Here is a 27,721-nt window from a genome sequence, read left to right as displayed (position 1 = left end):
TATATGTACATATCTAACACAAAATGAGAAAAAAAAATTAAGAGAGAAAGGTTAGATGGGGTGGGTATAATTTATTTATGTAAAAAAAAATAAAAATAGAAAAACTTTTTTGGGAAGGAGTGGGGGAGGAGGTGAAGTATGAATTTTTAAAAATATTTTATAAAAGAAATGTAAAAAAAATAAAAGGACGGGGGATTGTCGGGGGGGGGGGGGGGGAGGGCGAGGTGGTGGAGTGGTGACAAAAATATTTTCAATTTTATTTTTTAAAAAATAATTTCTTTTTTTAAAAGATTTTTTTTTTTGGGGGGGGGGGGATAGAAATATTTTAGTGTTTGGCTTTACTAATATTAATAGTTTATTTAATTTTTGTTAAAGGTAGAATATTTTATTAATGTGGAATGTCATGTGACAATATTTGTTTTAAAAAAATACAGAGAGTGTATTACACACACTATTAAGATGTGTTTTTTCAAACTAATAAGTGATAGTTTAAGTGTGAAACTCAAAAAGGGGATAGTTTTGGTGTGTTTTTGACACTTAAAAGTTTGATAAATAAATATTGTATTTTTTTAGTATAGCTTTGTGATGGTGTATTATATTTTTGTTATGAACTTCTATTTATTTGGTAAGATTGTATAAAGAATTGAGTCTATTTTTGATAGTTTTCACAATTTATGAATTTTTTTATATTTGTGAGCAAAAAATATAACTTAAAAATTTAAATTGCATGTCGAAACAAAATTTTAACTTTATCTCATATGATTTTATAACATAATTTTAAATAATGAGTTTATCTCATATGGCCAAATGAATCATATGATAAGCCATAAATCAAGCAGCGCAATTCAAATACTCAAAATTAAGGGCGAGGATGATATAATATAATTTATGTTGGATTTCCTTTACTTCTTCTTACATGGGGATTTTAATTAAAAGAGACTTTTAAGTTATCTATTTGAGGATATAGGACACAAGTTTTAAAAATTGAGTAAAAGGGACTCTAGTATAATTAGGTATTAATGGGTTATGCTAATTTTTTTTTTAAAAAAATTTATACACCCCAAAGTTTTGCTATTTACAAATAGGTCCAACATATAAGAGGGTTGTAAAAAGCACAAGGGTTGTTTAAATATGTTCTGATTGTTTGAACTAAACAACTTTTGATTGTTTAAATAATTTTTGGTTGTTTAAACAACTTCTGTTGTTTGAACTAAATAATTTAGGGTTGTTTAAATATCTTCTGGTTGTTTGAACTAAACAACTTTTGGTTGTTTAAATATCTTCTTGGTTGCTTGAACAACTCATGTTTATATAAACATTTACAACATATCCTCTCTTCTGTTCTCTTCTCTTTTCATCAATTTTTAATATAATTTTCACAATCAAATTGGAGTGAAGAAAAAAATGAGAATGACAACATTCGAAGAAGAAGAAAATGAAAACACAAAAGGTTTAAAAAGAAAGGAAAAAACGGAGAAGAAAAAAAGTAAAGAAGTTAAGGAGGAAGAAGATGAAAGAAAAAGAAACAAGAGCGTTTAAAAAAATGAAGAAGAGAGGAGGGAAATGAAGAACAAAAGTTTTAAAAAATCGAGTAAAGAAAAGAGAAGAGAAAAGGGAAATAGAGAACATAAGTTTAAAAAAGTGGAGTAAATGAATGAAAATTAGGATTTTATTAAAAGTTTTTGATCTTTTAATTTTTACCCTAAATTTTTAAATATTCTAATTCAACCCCATCTCTTCATAATTAACATCTAATTAAATATTTATAAAAATAAAATACAAATCCCCTATCCTTCATTTCACTCTCAGAGGTCCCTTTTACCTTATTTTTCCTTCTTACATTTAATTCTTTATGGGTGTGTTTGGTATGAAGGAAAATATTTTCCTATTTTCTCATGTTAAGTTGACTTAAATGACTTCTCTTTAAAAATTAAGGAAAACATTTTTCAAAACTCTCCTTCAGCCTAAAATTTTAATTTTTTTCTTACCCCACCCGCACCCTGACCCTATCCATCCAAAAAAATTAAAACTTTTTTTTTTAAATTTCAAATTATTTTACCCTTTACCCTGACACCTCTATCCCAAATCAGCCCCTAGCCCATTCGCCCTCGAAAAAATTAAAATTTTAAATTTTTTTTTTGAAAAATACTATAAATTTTAAAAAATTCAATTCCCCCACACCCTACCCCTCACCACCCCTACCACCACGACCCCCCTTCCACACACACAAAATAAAAAAATTAAAAATTTATTTTTGAAAAATATTTCAAAATTTTATTTTTTTCTTCCATCCTTACCCGACCCCCATACCAGCCTCCCCACCCCCTCCCCCATGATAAAAAATTTAAAAGTTTTTTTTGAAATATATTTTGAATTTTAAAAAATTCTTTTTTTACCCCATTCTTATCTAAATCCCCCTACCAGCTCCCCCTCCCTACAAAAAAATTTAAAAGTTTATTTTTGAAAAATATTTTAAATTTTAAAGTTTTTTTTTTGTTATCCCATTCCTATCTTGACCCTTTATCATCCCCCCTCCCCCACCTCACCCCTTTTTTAAAAAAATACTTCAAATTTTGAAAATTTTATTTTTTTACTCCATTCTTGTCCGGACCACTCTATCACACCCCCTCCCCCACAAAACAAAAAATTAAAAGATTGTTTTTAAAAAAAAATCAAATTCTGATTTGAATGTTAGGATCGAAGGTTGAATTCTAGTTCGAATGCCGATTCTCATATCAGGAGTCGGGGTTAGCTCTTGGGTTGGAGATTGGGGTCAGATTCCAGATTAATCATCGGGGTTGAATCTCCAATCGGTCGTCGAGGCCGGATTTAGATTCGAGTGTCAGGATCAGGTCTCGAATAGATCAATTGAGTTTATTTTCATGTTAAAAACTATTTTTCTGAAAAATAATTTCTAACTCTCTAGCCAATAATAAAATATATTTTTTGAAAAATATTTTTCGTTCAACAATCAAACAATAGAAAAAATTTTTCACATGAGAAAATAAGTTAGAAACCAACTTGTTTTTCAAAAAAATATTTTTTAGAAAAAGATTTTCCTTCATACCAAACACACCCTATATTTCAAATCTTCTTATTGAAACTTGTGGCTCCATCACTAGCACAAATTAACTTCCATTAGCTTCGGAGAAAAAATACACATTGATAAGGAGCATTTTTCCACGAAGGAGGTCCTATGCAACACGAATTTTTAATTAATTATACTTCACTACAAATACCAAATATAGGAGATCAAAAAATAAACTAAAAATCATTGCATCATTCTTTTCTTGTAGTTTGACTAAAAATTAAATATTTAATAGTGTAGGTTATTTGCATTTACTAGAGCCAATATAACTTGACCTTCTAGATGATTTTTGTTATCATTGATGACCAATGAAAATTGGAAAATGTACTTTCTTTTGATACAATAAAATTGCCACAATAGACTGCTATGTTAAATTAGTAATACCTTTAGACCATCAAGATTGTGATAAGAGTCCCACAAGTATAAGTATGACATTGTCTTTATTAGAATTTTTTTATTTTTAATATGAAATTTTTCGATACTAACACAGATTTAATTGAGCTAAATAGAGATTATGAAGGAAAACCCCCAAAAATTAAAAAATAGTAGCATTAGGTGTTGAAATTTTCCCAGCTTGACCACTGCAAGTCATCTTAACTCGGTTTCAATAATCTCAATATTATCCCTCCTATTTTACTTCTTCCTCAGTATTTCACTCTATCCTCCTCCCATGGATTCCACTTTACATACTTGAATCCGTAAACCCTAAACAATTTCTCAAGAAAATTCACACCATATTTGTTATAGAGAAATCCAATTTTGGGTGTATTTTTGTTAAATAGATATTATGCATAGATCGGGAGCTGTAATGGCATGGAACGTGTTCAGATTCTGTACTGCCTTGCGAGGGCTTGGTTCAATCATGATCCTTTTGGTTCTGGGTGTTGTTGGAGTTACCTATTACGCCGTCGTTTTAACCAACTATGGTCCCTCCCTTGCCACTAGTGGTGGTCTCCTTGATGCCCTCATCGCTCTTGCTGTACTTGTATTATTCCATTGTCTGGTAATTTAATTTTCTCCCAAATTCTGGTATTTTGTCAATAAAATTTGATGATTCATGAGTGTTGGACGTATTTCCATTTTTTGTTAATTTCTTCTTGTGTTTTTATGGGCGGTTCAAACGTAATCATAGGGTATTCCAAATCGAAAGTAAATTTTTTCAAAGTTGGTGGTTATTGTCTTATTCTACTGGAAGTATTAAACTTTTGTGCCAACTGATAATGTCTTCAATGTTAGTGTTACCAATTCTCAAAAAAATAAAAATGTCTTCAATATTAAGTAGATAGATCACCGGAGAATGTAGAAAGAAAAGTTTGACTGACTTAAAATCTGTCTTCAATATTAAGTTCGAGTTCTGTTTCAGAGCTGAGTGGGACTCTGGATGGATAAGAAGTTATACTAAGTAGCTAAAAGTACATATTTGTGATGGTTGCAGTTGGTGATGCTTCTGTGGTGTTACTTTTCTGTTGTTTTTACTGATCCTGGTAGTGTGCCTCCAAATTGGAGGCCAGAGTTGGATGAAGAAAGAGGGGAAGCTGATCTATTAACCACATCAGAATTCGGGGCTTCACCAGCTGACTCAGGGAATCCCAGAATACGTTTTTGTAGAAAGTGCAACCAGTTAAAACCTCCTCGATGCCATCACTGTTCTGTTTGTGAGTTCTTGTTTTTTCACCTAAATGATGATTTTTGGTTAAAGTTTTTCATTTGAGATTGAGTTGTGTCTGCTTCCCTCTTTTAGGTGGAAGGTGTGTACTAAAGATGGACCATCATTGTGTGTGGGTTGTCAACTGCGTTGGAGCATTAAACTACAAGTATTTCCTTCTCTTCCTGGTATGTTATCATGATTCTTGAATTTTGAGTAGTATTGGCTACTAGATTCTGAACATATTAGGAGATGAAGATTAGTGTGGATGAAAATCATTATTTTCTTGACTTTTCTGGTTTAATAACTGCCTGCCTTGGTTGTTGATTTCTATCCAATAACAAAAAACATCAGCAGGCTATAAAAAACAACAGCATTTCCAAGCAAGTTAGGATCGCTTCGTAAATCCTCACTATTGATGTTGCTTCATTTATGCTCATCGCAGTTCAACATTATATAAAATAAAAATAAAATAACATGTTCTAGACGTTATCTACATTTACGGAGTTGCAACTACCCATTATAAAACAAAGAATTTCATTCTTACAAATAAATAGTCAAGACTCGAGTAGGCTTACACATCGGATCATGATATGATCAAGTGCTTTCTTGGTCGTGTCAGACCTTCTAATTGGTATTTATCTCCAAAATGCTTGGAGATACATATACAAGGTTTGCTTGTTATTAATATACTCTAGCCTCTCTTCTAAGATCCCTTGTTTCACTCTGATAGTAGTAAGGACTATGTCAATGCAGAGGAAATGAATACATTTACATACTATTTAATGTTATAAGTGAACTAGATAATACAAAATATTCTACTTGCTTATAAATCTCTGGCAGCTAGCCCAAGAGATCAGTGATAAAATGACGGGTCTTTCCTTTTTTTACAAACTATAAACGCATGAGTCTAAGTTTTACATATAATTTTTTTGACATCATGATTTGGAATCCCAAATCATGTTTTCTTGAGAATTTGGGATCTGAAATCATGATCCCAAATCACATGTCCAAACGCTGATTTGAAATCATGACTTCATATCGCACGTCCAAATATAGAATTGGAATCATGACTTCGTATCGCATGTCCAAATGTTGATTTGAAATCAAGGTTTCATAGCACATGTCCAAATGCAAGCTTTATCCTGACTAATTAGTATAGCCTATATAGGTTTTTTTTCTCCGATTGAACCATATTTTTCGTTACATATTTCATGGATTTCAATAAATTATAGTTCTTTGGTGATAACTTCTTTTTATGTTATTTTATGTCTACCTTGTCCCTTAAATATCTTCACTCACCATGTTTTCATACCTATTAGGAGGTGGAGGTAGACGCAAGACATGAAAGAACTGTTTCAAGAGACCGTTTCTCTTCTTATCCTTAATGTGTGTCTTGCACCATCTGTGAATGTGGTCACTTTTAATCTTGTCTAATTTTCTATGATAACACATCCATTATGCATCTATGCAACACTCATCTTTGGATACTTATACTTATTCTAAAGGGACAATACATAAACCTCCCTAAACTAGTCCCTGATTTCCAAAAAGACACTTAAAAGCATGCAGGGGTCCTAGTAGGCTAGTACCCCTGAACTTCAAGCCAGTAGCTTTGCTCGACATTTTTTGCCGAATGTCAGCCTGTTCAGCTTACCACAGCGGTTCCTATCACCCGATACGACATGTTTATTGTCGGCGGCATTTAGGAGTCTCTTTCCCAGGGTCAGGCTACAACACCTAAGTGGTATTATTATCCCCTTTCTCGACCACCTAACATAGACTGATAGTCCTCTTACAAAGTGTGAGAAAAGAAAACAAGATTGAATATTTTTTATTTTGCAACATCTTTTAAATGTATTTTATTACTTCCTCTATTTTAATTTTGTGTCTCACTTTTTTTCCAGCTTGTTTGAAAAAGAATATCATTTTCTATATTTAGTAACTCTTTAATTCCAATATCCCATATCTTATGTTTAAGAGTATAGGATTCAAATGACATTTTGGTATATTACACATACTTTTAGTTTGAAATCACAAATTCAAAAGTTTCTCTTATTTTCTTAATCTTTTTGCCTCATTACACACATATAAAATGAAACTGAAGGAATGCTTGTTTTCTTTTTATTTATCTTCTCTTTTCTTCCAAATGGCTTTCACTCAGCTCTTTTCTTTTCTGCTTTTTTCTCATCTTTTGCCATTTTCTGTCTTCTCTGTTCTTTTGAATTGAATCTAGATCAATTTCTCCCCTCTTTTCTTTTCTTCCACTAAAATCTACTACTGATGTCTGACTCGTTGAAATATTTCACCACATCAATGCTTCTTTCCTTTTTTTTCCCACCAGCCATCTTCTGTTATTGCCACCCGCAAGCTTCTTTCTCCCTTCAGAAACACAATTTCATAATCCCCCCTCCCTTCAATTTTTTTGATGCAAAATATAAAATAAAAATTAAAGGGGGAAGGTTCAGGATCAATCAAAATTGAACATAGTATGGGCTATGTGGTTGCTGAAAACAAACAAAAAAAGAAAATTTGTTTTCCCTTGATCAGAAGAGTGGTGACAGGGTTGTTAGGGATCATGGTTCATGCTCGTGTTTTGTCCTTAATTGCTAAAGAGAGGTGTCCATATGGTGGAAAGGTGGCAGTTCATTTTCACTCCATTGAATAATGAACTTGGAGGGAACTTTTATGGAATCAATGATGTTTTTGTAGTTGATTATTTTAGGTGATGTACAAATGGAGAGTGGTGTTGGGTAGAGATGACAGAGGTGGGATAGAGAGGTTGTTGAAGATGGAAGAAAGAGAAATCAACAACATCAACAACATTAACTTACCTAGTGAAATCATACAAGTGGGATCTGTGGAGGCCCTATGGTTGATCGAAGGTGCTGTGCCACTTGAACTCAAATCTATCCGACCTTCTATCTATCTTTGTCCAGCCAACTCATAACAAATTGTTATCGAAATCCACAGATTAAGTCATGGAACTTCCAAACCAGAGAAATGCAAGATGAGAAGGAGCTTTTTACGTTACGCTTCAGTAGAATGAATTCGGTAAGGATAGAATAGGCCCAATGGTCGATCGAAGGGTAGAGTGTATGCAAATCTTACCACTACCTCCTAGAGGTAGAGAGACTATTTCTCTATGTTGCTCGGACCCGACACTTTTGCAGCTGTACCCGTGTTGACACGACACCGACAAGGGTTTGGGTGTGGAATTCGTGTCAGATCCGGTCAATAGAGATCGGACACTTTGACCGAAATTCATGACCACATTAAAGAAAAATTTTGAGATTATGATTTCGCAAGATAACAAAAAGTAGAGATTTGAAGACATGGGATGGCATGCCTTCAATATTATGTAGAAAATTTAACTAGTTTCTCTATCTCTGTTTCAGATGTCTTCAACATTGTTTGCTTAGCAGAGTGGTTGACTTGCCTTGCGGGTATGCAACAGGTGTGAAGGGCTTGAATAGGTCCATAATTTTTCCTATTTCGATTTTCATGGTTGCTGGGAATAAGAGAGTTTAAAGAAATTAGGGAAGATGACTCAGTTTCTTTTTATTCTTTCGAGAGTTTGTTGTTTTGAAACACTGGTATAATGAAGAGGTGGATAGTCACGTGCACATTATTTACAATATTATTTCATCTAAATTTTGTCCCTTATTTTTTTTAAAAAAACCCACTAATGACCTGCATATACCCAATTGAACTTTTAAATTAAAAAATTATCATAAGAGTTGCCAAGAATTGGAATGCTTAGTACATTCAAATTTGTCAAATCACTGTTATAAGATTCATGGGTACGTACCCGGATTCCTACCCACGAATCTTAAAATTTAGATCATGCTGAGTTCGACCTCTAGATCCATACCCGTATCTGACACCCGCACCCGAGTTCGAGCAACATAGCTATTTCCATAAGACCCTTGACTCACGTATAACAATCAAATTAAGTATGAAAAGGAAAAATGACAACAAAAATTATAGCAATTATTACGGAAACAGTAATAACAACAAAATAATGCAATAATCGAAACATTATAAAAATAGATGGTAGTAGAAAGCAAAAGCATGACATTACAAGAATAAAGCTACTACTGCACAGACATCACTAAGCTTAAACCCTTTGGGAAGCAAGAGAACACTCCATTACGTATTAATCTTTTACCTTAATCCCTCACCTTCACACCCTCTTATCTAAGGTCATGTCCTTAGTAAGCTGGAGCTATGTCATATCATGTCTAATAACCTCTCCCCAGTACTTTTTCAGCCTACCTCTGCCTTTTCCCACACCTACTATATGCAACCTCTCGCACCTCCTAATTGGAGGATCTGCACATCTCCTTTCCACATGTTCAAGCCATCTTAGCCTCGTTTTCCTCATATTGTCCACCACTGAGGCCACCCCCATCTTTGCTCGGATATCCACATTCCTAATCTTATTGCTTCTAGTATGCCCACACATCCATCTCAACATCTTCATTTCCACAACGTGAACCTTCTGAATATTTGAGCCCTTGATTGGCCAACACTTTGTTCCATACAACAGAGTTGGTCTAACCACCACTTTGTAGAACTTGCTTTTAAGCTTATATTGTACCTTTTCGTCACACAAAACTTCGGAGGCAAGCCTCCACTTCAGGCAAGCCTCCACTTCAGGCAAGCCTCCACTTCAACCACGCTGCACCAATACAATGTGTGACATCTAGTGTTGTGAAAAAGCGCTGAAGCGCTCGCTTTAAGCGTGAAGCGAAGCGAGGCGAGGTACTAGCGCTTCAACATCGTGAAGCGAAGCGATTTCGAAAAAGCGAGCGCTTCACGGGGGAAGCGAGAAGCGCGCTTCATCTAAAAGCGAGCTTTTTTGGAAAAAAGCGGCGCTAGTTTTTTTTTTTTTAAAAAAACTGTATAACTTCTGTGACTTCTCCAAGCTGCTCTTTCAGTGTGACTTCTTCAATTCGACAGTCCAACTTCAACATTTCAACGTCAACCAAGTTAGTTTTTCTTCTTCTCTTCTTCTGTTCTTCTATTCTTCTCTTCTTCTCTTTCTATTTCTATTTTTATTTTCATTCAGCGCAGCACTGCTCTCAACTGCTGCGATCTTCTTCTCTTCTTTTCTTCTTCTCTTCTTCTTTTTCTATTTCTGCGCAACTGCTGTTTGCGAAGAATTATTTTTTTCAACTTTTATTCAGCAGTTTGGCCTTTTTTTTTAAGATAAAGCATATGCTCTGTTCAAGTTCATGTTCAAATAGAAGTAGAACTCTTGTTGATGAGTCCTCCGATGAGGAAGAAGATGAGGACCAAGTAAAAGTAGAACCCTTGTTGATGGCACTTCAAGAGTTTGAGGATCTTGTTGAAGAATAGGATTTTGCTCTCTTTGTGATTTGGTTATGCATTTGCTTTATATGTTGTTACTTATGAGGATTATTGACTATCTAGTTACTTTTTAATCTAATTCTTTTGAGTTCTTGATTATTTATCTATGCATATTTTATATTTTATATTTTTATACTAAATAACGCTTTTTCTGAAAAAAGCATGCGCTTCGCTTCACGCTTCTCGCTTTTGTGAAGCGAGCCCCCGTCGCTTTTTTTCGCTTCTCGCTTCTCAAAACACTGGTGACATCTTTGTCGATGTCCCCACTTCCTTGAATTATAGCCCGAAGATACTTGAAACTAGCTCCTTGGAGATAATCTATGTCAACTGTCAAGCTTCACTTCCACGTCTGTCTCATGACTTGCATCATTGAATTTTCATTCCAAATATTTTCTTCTAGTCTTGCTTAATCTAAACCCTTTAGATTTTACAGTTTGTCTCCACAACTCCAATCTAGCATTAACTTTGTTGCATGTCTCATCAACTAGTACTATGTCATCTGCAACATACATCATGTCATTTCATCTTGTATAGACCAAGTCAATTCATCCATCACAAAGGCAAACAAGAACTGGCTAAGTGTTGTTCCTTGGTGTAGCCTATCTCCATAGGAAGTGCTCCAAGTCTCTTCCCACCATTCTAATCCGAGTTTTGGCTCCATCATAAATATCCTTTATTGCCCTAATGTAAGCCACCAATATACTTCTATCCTCTAGGCACCTCCAGAGGACTTCCCTCAGGACATTGTCGTAGGTCTTTTCAAGGTCAATAAACACCATATGCAAGTTCCTCTTCCTTTCCCTATATTTTTCTGTTAGTCTCCTCACAGGATGGATGTCTTTAGTAGTAGAACACCCCGACATGAATTCGAACTGGTTCTCAAAAATGGACACACCCCTCCTCATACTCATCTTCACCATCCTTTTCCAGACTTTCATCGTGTGGCTTAGCAACGTGATACCCCTGTGATTGTTACAATTTTGAATATTATCCTTATTCTTGTAGAACGAAACCATCGTACTCCACCTCTATTTTTTGGGCACTTTTGCGGTCTTAAAATGACATTAAACAACCTAGTTAACCACTCCATATCTGTCCGGTCAATGCTCTTCCAAAACTCCACCAAAATCTCATCTGGTTCAGTTGCTCTTTTCCTGCTCATCCGACTAATTGCATGCTTAACCTCTTCAGCCTTAACACACCTACAATACCCAAAATCTCAATATCTCTTAGAGTGCTCCAAATAGCCTAACATAATGTGTTTGCCTCTATCTTCTTTCAAGGGTCTATGGAAGTATGCTTGCCATCTTCGTCTAATGAGTGATTCTTCCACTAACATCTTGCCTTCCTCATCCTTAATGTACGTCACTTGATCTAGGTCTCGGGCTTTTCTCTCCCTTGCCTTCGAGCCTGTACAACTTCTTATCTTCGTCTTTGTCCCCTAGTTCTACATACATACGTTTGAAAACATTTGTTTTTGCCACCATAACTGCTAACTTAGCCTTCTTATTTATTGCCTTATACTTTTCCTTATTCTTTTATTTCTCCTCCTCGTCCTTGCACTCCACCCACTTTGCATAAGAAACCTTCTTTGTTTCCACTTTTTCTTGGACTTCTCCGTTCCACCACCAATCTCCTCGAGGAATACCAAAGTTACCCATCAAAACCCCTAGCACCTCTCTACTTTCTTCCCTAATCCAACTAGCTTTCCTATTTCACATGTCGTCCGTATCCCCACTACTCCTCCAAGCCTCCATCGTCATCAATTTCTCCCTATCTCCCTGGATAGGGTGGGGGTCAAGCCACCGTATTTAATCCTCAACCGTCCATGTAAAGTCTTTTTCTTTCTCTGTCTCTTAATCTCCAAGTCCATCACCAAAAGCTTGTGTTGGGTAGTAAGATCTCACTCGAGATAACCTTGCAAATGCCTCGATCACCCATCCTAAAAATTATGTATTCTATTTGAGTTTTGGCCACCGCACTATGAAAGGTAACCAAGTGATCCTCCTCCTTTGGAAAGCATGAGTTACCTATCACCAACTCAAAAGCTTTAACAAGGTCCATAAGAGACGCTCCACCTCCGTATCTATCCTCAAAATCAAAGCCTCCATGCACATTGTTAAAACCATTAGAAGTTGCCCCGACGTGGCCATTGAAATCTCCGCCAGTGAATACCATCTTGGTGTGTGGTATACCCCTTACCACCTCGTCCAAATCCTCCCAAAAGTGTTTCTTCACCTCCTCGTTCAAGCCCACCTGAGGTGCGAAAGCACTAATGAAGTTCAAAGTGAGCCCTTCAACGACCAACTTATTTGTCATCATCCTATTGTTAACCCTCCTAACCTCCACCACTTGCTCCCTAACTACTCCATTCCTAACTCTTGAGCCACCTGAGTACCACAACTTAAATCTGTCCACCTCTCAAACCTTGGTACCTACACATTTGGTTTCCTGGATACAAGCTATGACAATCTTCCTTTTCTTGAGAATCTTCACTAGCTCAATGGATTTCTCCGTCTGTGATCCTATGTTAGACCCTACTCTCAGCCTAGGAGACCCCTTAACCCACGTACAACTCCTTCCCCTCGGCCCCGGCCCCGACCGAGGACAAAATATAAGGAAAATATAACTAAGAAGGAAAAACAATTTTTTAATGAAATTTGCACATGCCATGCAAGGACTGTTCGTGACAACACTTCCTTTCTTAAAATTGGGCTATTGGGTTGCCCGAGAAAGGGGGGTAATAACACCACTTAGAAGTCTTTCTGATAGGGGACATGTACTAGGAAGTAGGAACCCCACAAACTTTAAGTGTCGTTTTGGAAATCAAGGACTAGTTTAGGGTGGTATTTATCTATCCTACTCTCTAGAGTGCTTCTCCACCATTCAAGCTTTTGATGACACATTGTTGGTTTCATCAATTCGCACACTATCATAAGCAATCAACATACATAATGGGAAATTACAATGTATTGTGTTAGTTCATCTATAACTAATGTAAATAAGTACATGCTTAATGTCGATCTCTATCAGTGTTGTGAAAAACCGCTGAAGCACTCGCTTTAAGCGTGAAGCGAAGCGAGGCGAGACACTAGCGCTTCAACATCGTGAAGCGAAGCGATTTCGAAAAAGCAAGCGCTTCATGGGAGAAGCGAGAAGCACACTTAATCTAGAAGCGAGAAAAAAACGGCGCTTTTTTTTTTAAAAAAACTGTATAACTTACATTAATTGTTCCAAGCTGCTCTTTCAGTGTGACTTCTTCTTCAATTCGACAGTCCAACTTCGACATTTCAACGTCAACCAGGTTAGTTTTTCTTCTTCTCTTCTTCTGTTCTTCTCTTCTTCTCTTCTTCTCTTTCTATTTCTATTTTTATTTCCATTCAGCAGTGCTGCGGTCTTCTCTCAACTGCTGCGATCTTCTTCTCTTCTCTTCTTCTTCTCTTTTTCTCTTCTTCTTTTTCTATTTCTGCGCAACTGCTGTCTGCGAAGAATTATTTTTTTCAACTTTTATTCAGCAGTTTGGCCTTTTTTTTTTAAGATAAAGCATATGCTCTGTTTTTTTTCCAAAGTGGCTGCTTTATTATTTTTTTAAAATTTTGTTGCAGTTGCTCTTTTAATTTTGCTGCAGCTGCTCTGTTATTGTTTTGACAATTTGACTTGTGTGACTGAATTATTATTCTATTTTTTCTTTGTAGTAAGTTGTATTTTCTTAATGGCACAAAAAAAGGATCCAGCTTGGGCATATGGAATTGCCATGGGAAGTAACACAAAAATCAAATGTGTTTTTTGTGATATGACATATAATGACACTTCAAGAGTTTTGAGGATCTTGTTGAAGAATAGGATTTTGCTCTCTTTGTGATTTGGTTATGCATTTGCTTTATATGTTGTTACTTATGAGGATTATTGACTATCTAGTTACTTTTTAATCTAATTCTTTTGAGTTCTTGATTATTTATCTATGCATATTTTATATTTTATATTTTTATACTAAATAACGCCTTTTCTGAAAAAAGCATGCGCTTCGCTTCACGCTTCTCGCTTTTGTGAAGCGAGCCCCCGTCGCTTTTTTCCGCTTCTCGCTTCTCGCTTCTCAAAACACTGATCTCTATGTTAAGTCATGGTTGTGAAAATTGAAATCTCCTTTCTATCTCCTACTACTGCTCTCACACTAGTGATGACTTCTTTATAAATATTCGTTATGGGATTTATATATTTAATATAAGTTCCCTTCTTCCCCAACACCCATCAAATGACTTTTGTTAGTACTAAATCATATGCTTTCTGTAAGGCAATGAACATCATGCGTACATCTTTCTTCTCGCGATTTTTTTCTAATCAACCCCCCTAACAACAAAATAGCATCCGTTATAGATCTATTTGGACTAAATACAACCTGGTTTTCTGTTACACTTGTAGTGTCCCTAGATCTATGCTCTATCACTCTTTTCAGCAGTTTCATCTTATTGTTGATAAGTTTAATGCCACAATACTTCACAAAATTTTGAAATCTTCTTTGTTCTTATGTATTGGAATTAGGGTACTCTTCCTCTACTCATCAAGTGTTATACCACTTTTTAGTTATGACATTAAATAGTTTGGTAAGCCATACTACTCCAACTTCTCCAAGATACTTACAAGCCTCTATGAGGATACCATTGTAACCATAGGCTTTTTTAATCCTCATATTTTTCATGGCAATTTCTACTTTAGACTCGTTAATTCTTAGAGTGTAGCTAAAGTTTTTATCGTGCACAAATATATTGAGATTTTTAAGCTTATCCTCGTTATTCGAGTTGAACAATTGATCATAGCCTCTTCTCCTCTTCTTGATCTCATTATCTCTCGTCAAAACTTGTTGAGAATCGTTTTTAGTACATTTCACCTAGTTTAACCGTTTAAGTTCTTCTACTTCTCTCGTGCGTGCTAATTTGTACGTTTCTTTCTCCTCTTCTCGTGTCCCTAGCTTCTGGTACAAGTCATCTGGGCTTCCCCACAAGTTATGGCCTTATTAGCTTCCCTCTTAGCTCTCTTATATTCTTCAAAGGATACATAAGCAACCTATGTCCTATCTAAATAATATTTCCTCCTCCATATTTTATGTGTCATAGTTTTAATTGGTTATGAAGTTTAAGAATGTTAACAAGACTTTTGAATCTTGTGGTTTTAGACGAGTGAAGGTGTATATGACATGCCAATATAGTACCCTTTGTATCTAGTGCCCTTAACATCTCATGTCATTGTTATGAGGGAGTGTCGTTAAGGATAAAATGAAAATGTTGGAATGAAAAACTTGGTAAATGTAGAAAAGATAACATTCTTTTTATAACATACTAAAGAGGAATGTAAACACATAAATTTAAATGGAGAGAGTACAGCATTATATTTATGTTTTTTGACTTCAAGTCTCTTCACGGGGTATGTTGTTGTTGTTGTTGTTGTCGTCTTGAAAGTCTCCTATGTTATTAACTTCAAAAAAATAAGTCTCCTATGTTATTGCTTATATGTCAAGTGGAGTGATATTGATGTTCATATATATCACAATCTTTGCTCTTATTGTCTTATTGTATTATTTTTTTTCCAGTTCTTTTGATTTCTTTTGGGGGTGACTGTCACACTTAGTTGTGTTGCTTTAGAAATCATATCCACACATGGAACCTTAGCAACCATCATTATATCGTATGTACAATCAGAGGCAGAGCCAATATTTTTAGTTTATGCGTTCTAGACCACATTTTATTTGTTTGCTAGTTCTGAATAAATTATTTATACATACTAAATGAATTTTTAACTCAAAACACAGGGTTTGAGTCAAAGCTACAGGTTATACCGAACTGTAGCTAGTACTCTGGCTCCGCCACTGTGTACATTCATAGTAGGAGTTTCTTTGCTAGTCATACAAGTACCAATAATAAACATCAACTGGGATGTTAGCACTATCTCTGCATACAGTATCTGAACGACCATAGTGATAATTGTTTGTGAGTAACTTATTCTAATATTGTTTTCTATAACCTTATCATTTTCCAAAATTCATCTGGCTATTTCTGTGAGAGTGCAATGCAGTTTCCTTAGAGTATTGCAAGTGATAGTTCATATTGAGAATTTTTCCTTTTCCACATTCTTCCTCCTTGTTGGTGCCTGTCAATTGATGTTTGTGTGCATCGTCATGCATGTAAGGATACTTACCAAGAATTGTCCTGGCACTTTCTTCACATTGCAGTATTTTAATGACCTCCTTTTCCTATACTAATTAGAACTTTCTCTTACTGCAGTTCTATACGTTCCTTGAGACCACTGTTGTCACTCTATCATTACTGCCACAATTTATTGCATTCTTCAGTGATGGAGAGATACCTGGGACTCCGGGCACTCTTGCGACTACTTTCCTTGCTTTTGGTATGGTTCGGGGATTGTCTTTGTGAACTTGCTACCTGTGATTTCTTTATGGAGACACTGGTTTTCTTAATTTTTCTACATTTCTTGTGCATCACAGTCTTGAACCTTGCTTTTGCTTTGAGTGTTTTGGGATTTCTGATTATGCACATATCATTGGTGTCTGGTAATACCACGACCATTGAGGTACTCCATTTTTCTTATTCCTTAAGTTGAATATAAAGTGTGTTCCTTTTGTTGAAACGCCTAATAATCTGAAACATCATTGATACTGTGCAAACAGCTCTTTAGTCTTGAGGCAAAACCAGTTTATAGAACATTGCTCTCTTGGTCTTGGGTTTGGAAAAGTATCTTTCTTTTCTGCGCACATGTAAAGGCTTGTCTTACTTTCAGGCATATGAGAAGAAGACCAGTCCTAAATGGCGTTATGATCTTGGTCGGAAGAGGAACTTTGAACAGGTTAGATGACTGCACAAGATTGCCTTGTTTATTATTTATTTCTGATGGTAGGTTGCTCTCAGCATGATAGAAAAGATAGATGCTTCTCTAAGTAATGCTGCGCTCTAATCTAAATTTTTAGGTATGAATCTTCTAATTAAGTACCAGATTGACAGATTCATGGAGATGATTTGGAAGTTATGGTTTGAATGTGAAACAACAAAAAACTTAAGTTAGATAAGAAAGAGAACTTCCTGTTGCAACTGGCGCTCAATGTTTATTCTGAGATAACGTGGAAGCTAATTTAAATTCCCATGGTAAATAAAAAAATATTGAATAACCTAAAGCGTCATTTACAGAGGGCGGAGAAGTTACAAACCAGTGTGGACACAATGTGCCATGTACATAGGACCTTGATATTAGGCACATTTATAAAAAATGACCGACATCTCATAGCAATGATAAATTGATAAATGTAGTTTCATGATTGAAATATAGTAGTAGAATAGGGATAGAAACAAATAATTGCGGTTTCTGTTGCTTTATCTTTACTTTCTAGATTACCCTTTTTTAAGTCTTGATATATATGCTTTAATCCTCTTTATGATATAAGAAGCATACATTAAACCTTCATATTAGATGTGACTTTTCTTGTTACAGTGTTTGCAGTTATTTTACGAAATAAATAAAATGAGAAATGGTTGGTAGGAGCATATGTTCTAACAGAATGATGTGTTTGCTACCTCTTTACCTCCTTACTGTTGTATCTTTTTCACTTTTTAATGAATTTATCCGGTTTACTTGAGTTAACTTGATTTGGTTTAACATTGATTATTAGTGTACTTATTTTTAAGTATATCTTTTATCTTTAGAACTACAGGAATCAACACTAATAAAACCATTTTTGTATGAAATATCATGGAAATCGTAAAAGAAATGAAATAGGTCGTAATCAATTTTTTTGGTTGCTTGAATAATAAACCTTGAACAGTAACTGAGCTAGTAGAATAGGGTGAAGGGGGGCGTAATTGACCAAAAAATCTTTAACTATAACCCGAACTTAAACTACATTCTTATAATGTAATAATGAGTAAATAACATCCTTGAACTATCCTAGAAGTTGCATAGCTCTCTTAGTTTTCTGTCAAAAAAAAATAACAGCTTTCAAACAGAAAATGTGCGTTTGCACGTGACTTATCCCTACAAATCTACCATTATTGTCTCCTCTGCCTAGCTTCTTCAGCAAGTAGCGGAAACATAAGATAGCTAGTTATTGACGTTTCTTTCATTCTTATCATTTGGAAAAATATAGACGAGAAGAAGTGGAAGATAAATACTCTATGTGCTGTGTATATAATATATATAGGATTTATATTCTCCTTTTCTTTTGAAGTGTCATGTAAAAGCATTTTTGCATGTTTTACTAGACGTTAATAAAATGATCTGAGAAAAGAAAAAGACAACATTATTTTTTGTTTTTTTATAAGTCATCACCATTAGGTTGTGAGCTTAAGGTGTGGGAATTTGGCTTGACCCCATCATGTTTTATATTAATAGGCAAAGAACTTACCACGACTAAGAGGGAGACATGAAACCTTGCCTCTTAAGTCTACAATAGTTAGATTGAAGGAAGGAAATAGCCTATACAGAATTTCTTGCCGTACATGCACAGAAATATATTAACTAATAATTTTTTATATATTTTTCAAATCTCCTCTTAAAGGTGGGTAATTTCCATTTATCAAGTTGAAGCACACCATTTGCTTTCTTTAGAAGATCCTGCTGAGAAAGATACAAGCCCCTATTGCCACTTGTAAGAGCCATCTTGGCGAAAAAAGGGAAAAGAACCCTTGTACCCCAAAAAGGGGAACTATTTACAAATAGCTATCCCTTTCTTTGTGGCTTTAGTTATTTGACTCCTTTTTAATTATTTTGTTTTTAATTTGTCTACTTTTCTTCTTCTTATGTTTCTTTGTTCATTTAATTTTTTTCAAATTATTTTATTCTTTATTTTTTTACACCATAATCTGATTTATATCCAATATTTATTTTATATACTTTTTTGCTTCTCTTTTCTCATTTATTTCTTTATTCATTTATTTTTTCTCTACTTTTTTTTTCTCGTTTCTTTTTTTATTTTTATGCATTTTTGTTCATTTATTTTTTCCAAATTCTTTTATTCTTTATTTTCTTTTTACACCATAATCTAATTCATACTCAAACTTTTATTTTATATACTCCTTTTCTTCTTTTTATTTTTCCTTTTTTCTCAACATTATGTTTTTTTATTTTATTCTCTGTTTTTTAATTTCTTTATTTTACGTTCCTTTTCTTTTTCTCCTTCTCTTTTTTTTGATTATTTTTCTTCCTTTTTAATTCATTTTTTTCTTAAATCACAATTTTCTTTATTTTTTCACCACAATTTAATTTCATACTTTTGGTCATTCTATGTTTTGTTTTTATTTTTCCTCATTTCATTTAATTTCTTTTCATTTTTTATTTCTGTTTTTTTCACTTGCTTCAGTCTTTAATGATACTATCACAATATATCTATACTTTCATGGTATTATTGATGTATGCTTCAATACTTTAGTGAGATCTCCATGATATCATCACAGTATATCTATATACTAACATGGTATTATTGGAATTTCATTCAGTCTGTAATGATACCACCAAAGTGTATCTATATATTGTCATCATTGATGTGTACTTCAATCCTTCAGCAACACCTTTATGATACCATCATATATTGACATGGTATCACTTCATATCATTAATAACATTCCTCGTATCATGTATGATACCATCACAGTATGTGAATTTGCTGTTATGGTAGTAATAAGATTTCCTTCCTTCATTCATGTATATACTATTATAATATCATTAAGGTTTCCTACATTCATTCATGTACAACCAACTCATTCCTTAATGATATCAACACATCATATATATATATATATAATAGCATGATATTATTGACTAATAAGCAGTTCGTCTAGGGAGGAACTCATATAATAGCTCAATGATACCCTCGTAACATATCATATATTGACATGGTATTATTAAGGACCATTTCATATACCATCACAATATATGAATATACTGTTGCGGTAGCACTAAGGTTTCCTTCTTTCATTGCTTTATAAAATTACTCTTTCCTTAATGACACCATAACAACATATTTATATACTATGGTATCATTCAGGTTTCTTACAAGCATTCATGTACAATCAACTCATTTCTCAATGATACCATCACAATATATCATATACTGACATGGTATCATTAAAGAATGAGTAATTTTGTAAATAAATTAGTGAAATTAATATTGTTTTTTTTATTTTTATTAATCTAAAAGTAGTTAGCTAATGAGACACTCCTCAGTCATTCTTAGTTATTTATTAGATTTGTTTATTATTTTATTTTTATTTTTGTCAGTCTAAATATAATAAGATAATAGCTTTTTTATATTTTTCTATCTTTAAAAAGAAATGTAATAAAAGAAAATAATCTAATCAAAAATAAAAAATTGTATCTCTATTATTTTAGATTTTATTAAATAAATTGGTAAATTTATTATTCCTTATAATTGTTTTTCTTGTAAGCTAATTATTTATTTTATTTATTGTTTTAGTCAAAAAATGATCAACCATTATAATTATATTTATATTCAAATAAAAGAAAGACAAAATAACATAAAAAGAAAAAAAATGCATGAAATAAAAGGAACCAAATAATAAATGAAAAAGGGACAAAAGTAATCAATGAAAAGATAAAAATAATAAATTGAAGTATAAAGACAATAAATAATAGGATAAAGTAATAAATTGAAGTACAAAGACAATAAATGATAGGACAAAAAAGTAATAAATTGAAGTACAAAGACAATAAATGGAAAGACAAAAAGAAAGAACAAAAGGATTGGTCCGTGCAAACTAAGGGGGGCCTCGGGTAATATTTTTGGGCCAAGGGTTCAATAAGGGTAAATATATTGGGTTGGGTCTTATTTGTGTAAATACTTTTCCTAGTGGGTCCAATTTGTGTAGTTTTCCCATGAAAAAAATTATTAACCTAATTAGCTTCTATAGCAGTGAGTGAAAAGAACCTTAACTCCTCTTAAAGTGTTTGAGGTAGTTTTCACACAATGTGCTTGAGTTTCAAGTTTCAAGACTCCTTTTTGATCAGCATATTAATTATCACTAGAGAGTCAAGTTCAACGTGATTTCTAGAAAAAGCCATTCTAGATAAACCATCTATTGGTGTTTATGGAAAATGGATAGTTATATGAGGTGTAGGGGGGGGGGGGGTAATTAGTAAGATATAATGTGGAGAACATGTCATAGTGGTTACATGAGTTGCAAAGAATAATGACACCACTTTCTCCACTTTATACCCATTGATTATCATGCATGTTAATATTTTTATTTGAATGTTAAAATGAGTGGGGGAATATTAGTGTATATGTACATTTTAATATTAAAATAAAAATATTGAAGTGCATGATAATTAGTGGGCATAAAGTGGGAAAAGTGGTGTAATTATTCTTTGTAACTCATGTAACCACTATGACATGTTCTCCACATTATATTCTACTAATTACCACATTATATCCTACTAATTACTATCCACTTTCTTGACATTTACTTGTGGAAGAAATCCTACACCGGTATAAATGATGTTTCTTCTTTGTGTTTTAATATATGAAAAAGATGAGAAATAGATGAGAAGTATTATATTGTGTTTATATTTTGAGGTTAGCGTAGTGAAAGAGAGAAAAATATTCTATGAAAATTCACTTAATTTGAAATTTCCAAAGTATGTTTGACCACAATTTTTGCAGTTAATATTTAGAATTTAAACGTATTTTTTTTTAAAATATAAAATATTATTTGAACATGGAATATAATTTAAATGGGGTTATTTTATGAAAATAAAAAATGTAGGATTTTCTTGAAAACAAAATAAATTAAAGAATGAAAAAAGTGAAAACAAGGTTTTGGCTGTTTTCCAAACTTCAAATACAACTTCAAGTTGTATTTGGAATTTTTATGGCCAAATACTATTTTTCAAATAAAGTGAAATAATATTTCGGAAAAAAGTGAATAATATTCATGGCCAAACTGTTTGTCCATGGATATTATTTACTTTATTCCGGAATATTTATTCTCTTTATTCTGGAATCCTTGTTTGACCATAATAATACCAAATACAACTTGAAGTTGTATTTGGAATTTTGGAAAATACTATTTCTTTAGTTTTAAATATTACCCCAACTTTTTAATTTTTACAAAAACTACCCCATTTATTTTACCCACCTATCAAATTTAAAAAATGCCAATAGTAATGTTGTTTACTTTTTGTATTATAGTAATGTGGGAGGATTTTACGAAAGGATAACTACTTACTAGTGCTATTTAATTTATGCATTAATGAATCTTTGTGGTTTATTGACGACGTTATGGGAGATGGAAACATGGCTCCATGTGGTTGCTTTCAATGTTCAATAGTAATGTTGTTTGCTTTTTGTATTATAGTGAAGTTGTAAAAGTTAAGTTGGGTTATTTTGCTATTTTTTAGAAATTGAGGGTATATATCATTTTTACAAAAAATCGTCCAAGGGTGTGGCCTAGTCAATGAAGTGATTGAGAACCTTGAGGTCTCAGGTTCAATGCTCAGGGGAAACAAAAATAACTAGGTGATTCTTCTCATCTGTCCTAGTCATGGTGGATAGAGTTTTCTGGTACTTGTTGCCGGTAAGAGGTGGTAGGTACCTTGTGGAATTAGTTGAGGTGCGCGAAAGTTGGCCCCGACACCACGGTCATAAAAAAGGGACAATTTCAAATATATATCATGAACTAATTAGTTTACAACAAATATAGCCATATTTTATTACATGAAAAATAGCCCAAATCATAAGAAATATATAGTGACTATACATTATAGCTTGCCTAAAGTCATAGAAAGTATACACTGACTATACATTATAGATTAATTATACATGAGTTATACACTGAATATACATTATGATGCACAATATATATCAAATATACACCGAATGACTATGTTTTTGGTAATTACTTTGGCCGAACGACCCTATACTGTAATTATCCCCCCAAAAAATCATATTTACAAAAAAGTACATCCAAATTCTAAAACAATTTCCAAATTTTATGGCCAACTCCAACTCCAACTCCAAAATTCCAAATAAAGTGAAATAGTTTTTGGTTTTCGTGGCCAAACGACTATAAAAGAGAGTAATTTTATGTTGAAGGAAGTTGTTCTTTTGGTGGAGCTTTTGACTCTTCGACTAATTCGGAGTTGTTTGAGTTATCCAAAGTTGTTGGGTTGTTGTATCCTAGGGTTGTTGTATCCTAAAGAGGATAAATCAAGAGATGTACTATTGGATCGGTGAGGATTATATCACAGTAGCCTTGAATCTCCTTAAAGAGCGCGAGACATCCGCGTCTTAGCATGAATATTTATTTATTAATATTTTGTTTATTTTATTTTCTACTGTAATTTGTGGTATACTTACTAATACCATCTACTCCCAAAATTATAGCACCTTATATTTCAGCATGATTATTACTGAAATAGTTAGCAAGAAAAGGCCATCAGAAAGTCTCCTTGATCATTTCTCACTACTCCACCCATACCTGTCTTTCCAGCAGCGCTAATATAGCTACAATGATTACATATTTGGTGAGATTAATTTAAGAGATGTGCAGAATAACATGAAAAATAGTTTCTTCTCCTTAAAATAGAAAGATTTTTATATAGCTTTTCTCATTTATATTATTTCAATTTTAATGTTTGAATCAAGTAAATATAATATTGTGTTAATGAGATAAAATAGTTTGTCGTTTACAACAATAACAATATATCTAGTATAATTCCACAAGTGAGTATGAGAAGGATGTTGTGTACGTATCTTTACCCCTACCTTGTAATGATTTTTATAATTAATAGTTAACCTCGTGTATAAATGAGATATATAATTCATCTTTTACCTTTATAACTTGAAGACCTTTATATATTATCAACAGTTGCTCTCTTGTAATTCATAAAACAATTTAAAAGTTTACTAATAAACCAATTATTCACATGTTGAAAATAACAAAGATATAGATATCTTTATCATTTTTGGCAATAATATTATTGTGTTAGTGTTTTGTTTCTACAACTTGAATAACAATGTATTGATTTGATATTAGGGTTAAGGCATGTGCTGAATCTTTTTAGACGTTAGCTCCAGCTTCCATGTTCCAAGTGGCATATCTTAGGGAAGGTGACAAAAATGTTGGATTTATGGGATAGTCATGGGCTTCTGGTTGAACCCATTATTTCTTAACATAAAACTAACGGAGGGACGTAACGTGTAAGTTTTGGGGTAGTTTAGGATGCCTTTTGTTTATTGTGATAGGGCAAGGATGCAGCTTAAGGCTTGGGTATAATTGAGGGATGTTTTTGGTCATTTCCTCGCGAAGGGGGTAGGTAATAACCCTTTTTCTTGTTCAGTTTTTTTTGGAGAATGCGGAAAACAATTTTTAGTCCATATTTTCATACTTAGAGCCTGTTTGGATTGGCTTATTTTAAGTACTTTTAAGCTAAAATAGCTTTTGAGCAGTTTTGTTGTGTTTGGGTAAGTTAAAAAAGTGCTTATAAGCACTTAGTTCTAAGTTAGAATTTCTAACTTATGACTTTTGTCTTATAAGTCAAAACTGAAAAGCAAATTCAAACAGGCGCTTAGTTTTAGCATTTTGACTGTTCAAGTAGGTATTTTTCATCATTATGTGAAACATTTTGAGTAGGCATTATATTGAGGTGATATGTTTTGTCTTACTCAAAGTAAAGTTAGCAAATCACATGATCTTGGTGCTTCGATTTTACTAACATGTTATTTTTTTTCTTAATGCTCATTCAGCTTTGAGGGGATATTGCAACTAATAGAGCGGAGTATTCAACGATCTTTCTATTTAACAAGGCTCTTAATCTGATAACAGGGGTTTCCATAGTAACCAATGAGGTTTTCAAAACCTTGGGTATTACCTTCACATGATAAATACACAAATAAAGTCCTACACCATACACTGAAGATATTCAGCTACTACCTCACTGATTCTCTACTCTTTAGTTTCACTTCCAACAGACCACCTAGGTGTCTTCTTGGCCGTGGCCCCTCAGTTCATACCCACCCATTTACAACTTAATGCAGTCCTTCATTTTTCTCTGTGTACAATTTACTTCAATAAACTTCTGTCGAAACAATGACATTGTAGAATCCTTCATAATTACACTGAACCTACTAAGAAGTTGGATGTGCTGGTTAGATCTATACACATCTGTGATATTTGCAGACCATTTCTATTCTCCGATGCTCCTCTAGTGTCTACTCTCCCTGGTGTTCCCAAAACCCTTACCATGCTGTTTAACACCAATTTCTACGTTACTTCATCTTCAATGCCCTTGTTCCCAGAGTGTTGTAACTTAATTCTCAGAATCCATAAAGGGTCTCACCATGTCTACCAGCAACATCAAAAAATTCTCCAAGCCAGCATACTTGTATGCTATCTTTGGTTCTTTACTGATACAAGGTTTATAAAGAACCTAATCAAGGAATAGAATATCAAATCAAACTTCACACAGAAATACAAGGAAAAGACAGTCCTGAAATCCTTGTGCCTGATCTACCATTAAGTGGAAGTTTTTATCTTAAAAGGAATACAGCTTTGGTGTTACCTTTTGCTATTTTGCTTATTTAAATGAATAAACTTGAGAAAGTTGTCATATGAGTGTCAATTTTCAGTTAAATTTTAGTGGTTAATGTGCTGCTGTATAAGACCCAGTGTCGGACTGGACTGACTACCCAGTAAACTTGGAGTACTTTCTCAAGTTTACTTGTCTTGAGAAAACTTATCAGGGCACCATTTGGATTGGACCTGCAAAAACTAGTTTTGAATATGAAAGCTAATTACCTTTGTTTGTCTTGCCTATGTCATGTTACAAGTTGTGTTAGATCTGTTTTATTTTCATAAAAAATGTTATATCCCTTTCAATTTACTATTCTAAGGTTGTATTATCTGAATCAGGTATTTGGTATGGACAAGCGGTATTGGTTCATTCCTGCTTACTCTGAAGAAGATTTAAGACGGATACCTGCTCTTCATGGTCTTGAATACCCGTCGAAGCCTGACCTTGATGCCCAAGAATAATAATGATGTGCACACCAAACCTAAGTTTCGTCCTTTGTAACAAAATATAGAGTGGCTCAGGATTTCAACTGATTAACCGGCTTTAACTACATTGGACTGGACCTTTGCATCTTACTTGCATTATGCAGAGAAACAACACAAGAATATGAAGAGTCTGAGCAGGCGAACTTGTGGATTGGAGCAATGGCTGGCATTCAGTAATGCGTTGATATGCCCATTTCATGATTTTTAGGTATCTATGTGAAATTAAGATTCTGTAACATAAAAAAGATGCTGATTTTTCACGTCTAACGACAGTGTTCTTGTAGTTGATTACTTGATCAGAAATGCCGATTAGATCTCTGTAGATTCTCCACCCGAAAACATTGATTTCCTGATAAAGAAAGTTTAGATCAAATCTGTGATGAGTTTTTCATCCGTATGATAAAAGAGTTTTAATTGTTATTAGCTTCCTTGAAATGGTTACTCTAAACAACAAATTTTCGAGCCGAGAAAAATAAATAATCAAGACCGGAAAATTGGAGTAACAAAGTGTAATATTTGATTTCAAAATGTAGTGCGTGTTACAATCTCTATGATAATCCTCTGATTCTTCAAATAATATGGAATATGTTGAACTTGAATTTGATTTACAGTCAAGGGCTTGAATAGTTTGATCTTGAATCTTCGTCCTCAAATTTGTATTTGAATTATTCGTCACGAACACTTGTATGGTTATGACGAATAATAAATATGAACAAGTAACTTGATCTTGAACTTTTTGATATTTTCCTTCGTTCTTGATCTTGAACTTGAGTTTGAATTTGATTATTTGAACTTTGTAGCTTTGTAGAAAATTTGTGGCCTTTGATCTACACAAGTTCTCTTCTTGCTTCTTGTTCTTGAAAATCGAATAATGAGAACCCCTATTTATAGTTGTCGGGAGTGGTATGAAGGTGTGATTTGTTTTGTTGGTTTGAACTGACCAATCAGATTTCTTTGGTGAAGAGCTTTACTTTGATTGGTCAGAACATGTCACATATACATGTGACATTATTTTAGTGACTCATTTAATTTGACTTAGATTGCCACATAACTTCGACACGTGACATGATTTTAGTGGCTTATTTAATTTGACTTGGATTGCCACATAATTTTGGCACATGGCATGATTATAATGGCTCATTTAATTTGACTTGGATTGCCATATAACTTTGACACGCGGTGTGATTTTATTGGCTCATTTAATTTGACTTAGATTGTCACATAGCTTTGACACATGGTGTGCTTTTAGCGGTTCATTTATTTGACTTGGATTGCCACATCATTTGAACTATTTTCTTGAATTTAATATAATCCAAATTAATTTACGGATTTAAATCCAATATAATTTTAATGTTTACAGTTACTTTGCCATCAGGATTGCTCATAGTTACTAGCTCTGTTACATTCTGGTGGGGTTTATTTAGTTTATCTCAAATAATGTCACGACTAGTCGAAATACAATGCTTAGAGCCACAAGCGACCTCAAGCTAATCCATGATTTGGCATGACACTAAGATTCGTATAATTCATAATTGAATA

The 27,721-nt window shown here is 33.6% G+C and overlaps 1 protein-coding gene across 1 annotated transcript; it reads left to right on the top strand.

Annotated features, from left to right (window-relative positions):
- The first annotated feature begins 3,590 nt into the window (after positions 1-3,590).
- On the top strand, positions 3,591-26,555 carry LOC129876079 (probable protein S-acyltransferase 14). Its single transcript, XM_055951384.1, has 7 exons — positions 3,591-4,091; positions 4,524-4,743; positions 4,830-4,921; positions 16,385-16,508; positions 16,606-16,691; positions 16,899-16,964; positions 26,036-26,555. Exons 1-7 carry the CDS (start codon positions 3,876-3,878, stop codon positions 26,156-26,158), a joined length of 927 nt encoding a protein of 308 aa, XP_055807359.1. The 5' UTR covers positions 3,591-3,875; the 3' UTR covers positions 26,159-26,555.
- Positions 26,556-27,721: the final 1,166 nt, after the last annotated feature.

The sequence above is a fragment of the Solanum dulcamara genome, chromosome 12 (assembly GCF_947179165.1).
Source record: "Solanum dulcamara chromosome 12, daSolDulc1.2, whole genome shotgun sequence".
NCBI classification, from domain to species: Eukaryota; Viridiplantae; Streptophyta; class Magnoliopsida; order Solanales; family Solanaceae; genus Solanum; species Solanum dulcamara.
This window is presented reverse-complemented; position numbering and strand designations above follow the sequence as displayed.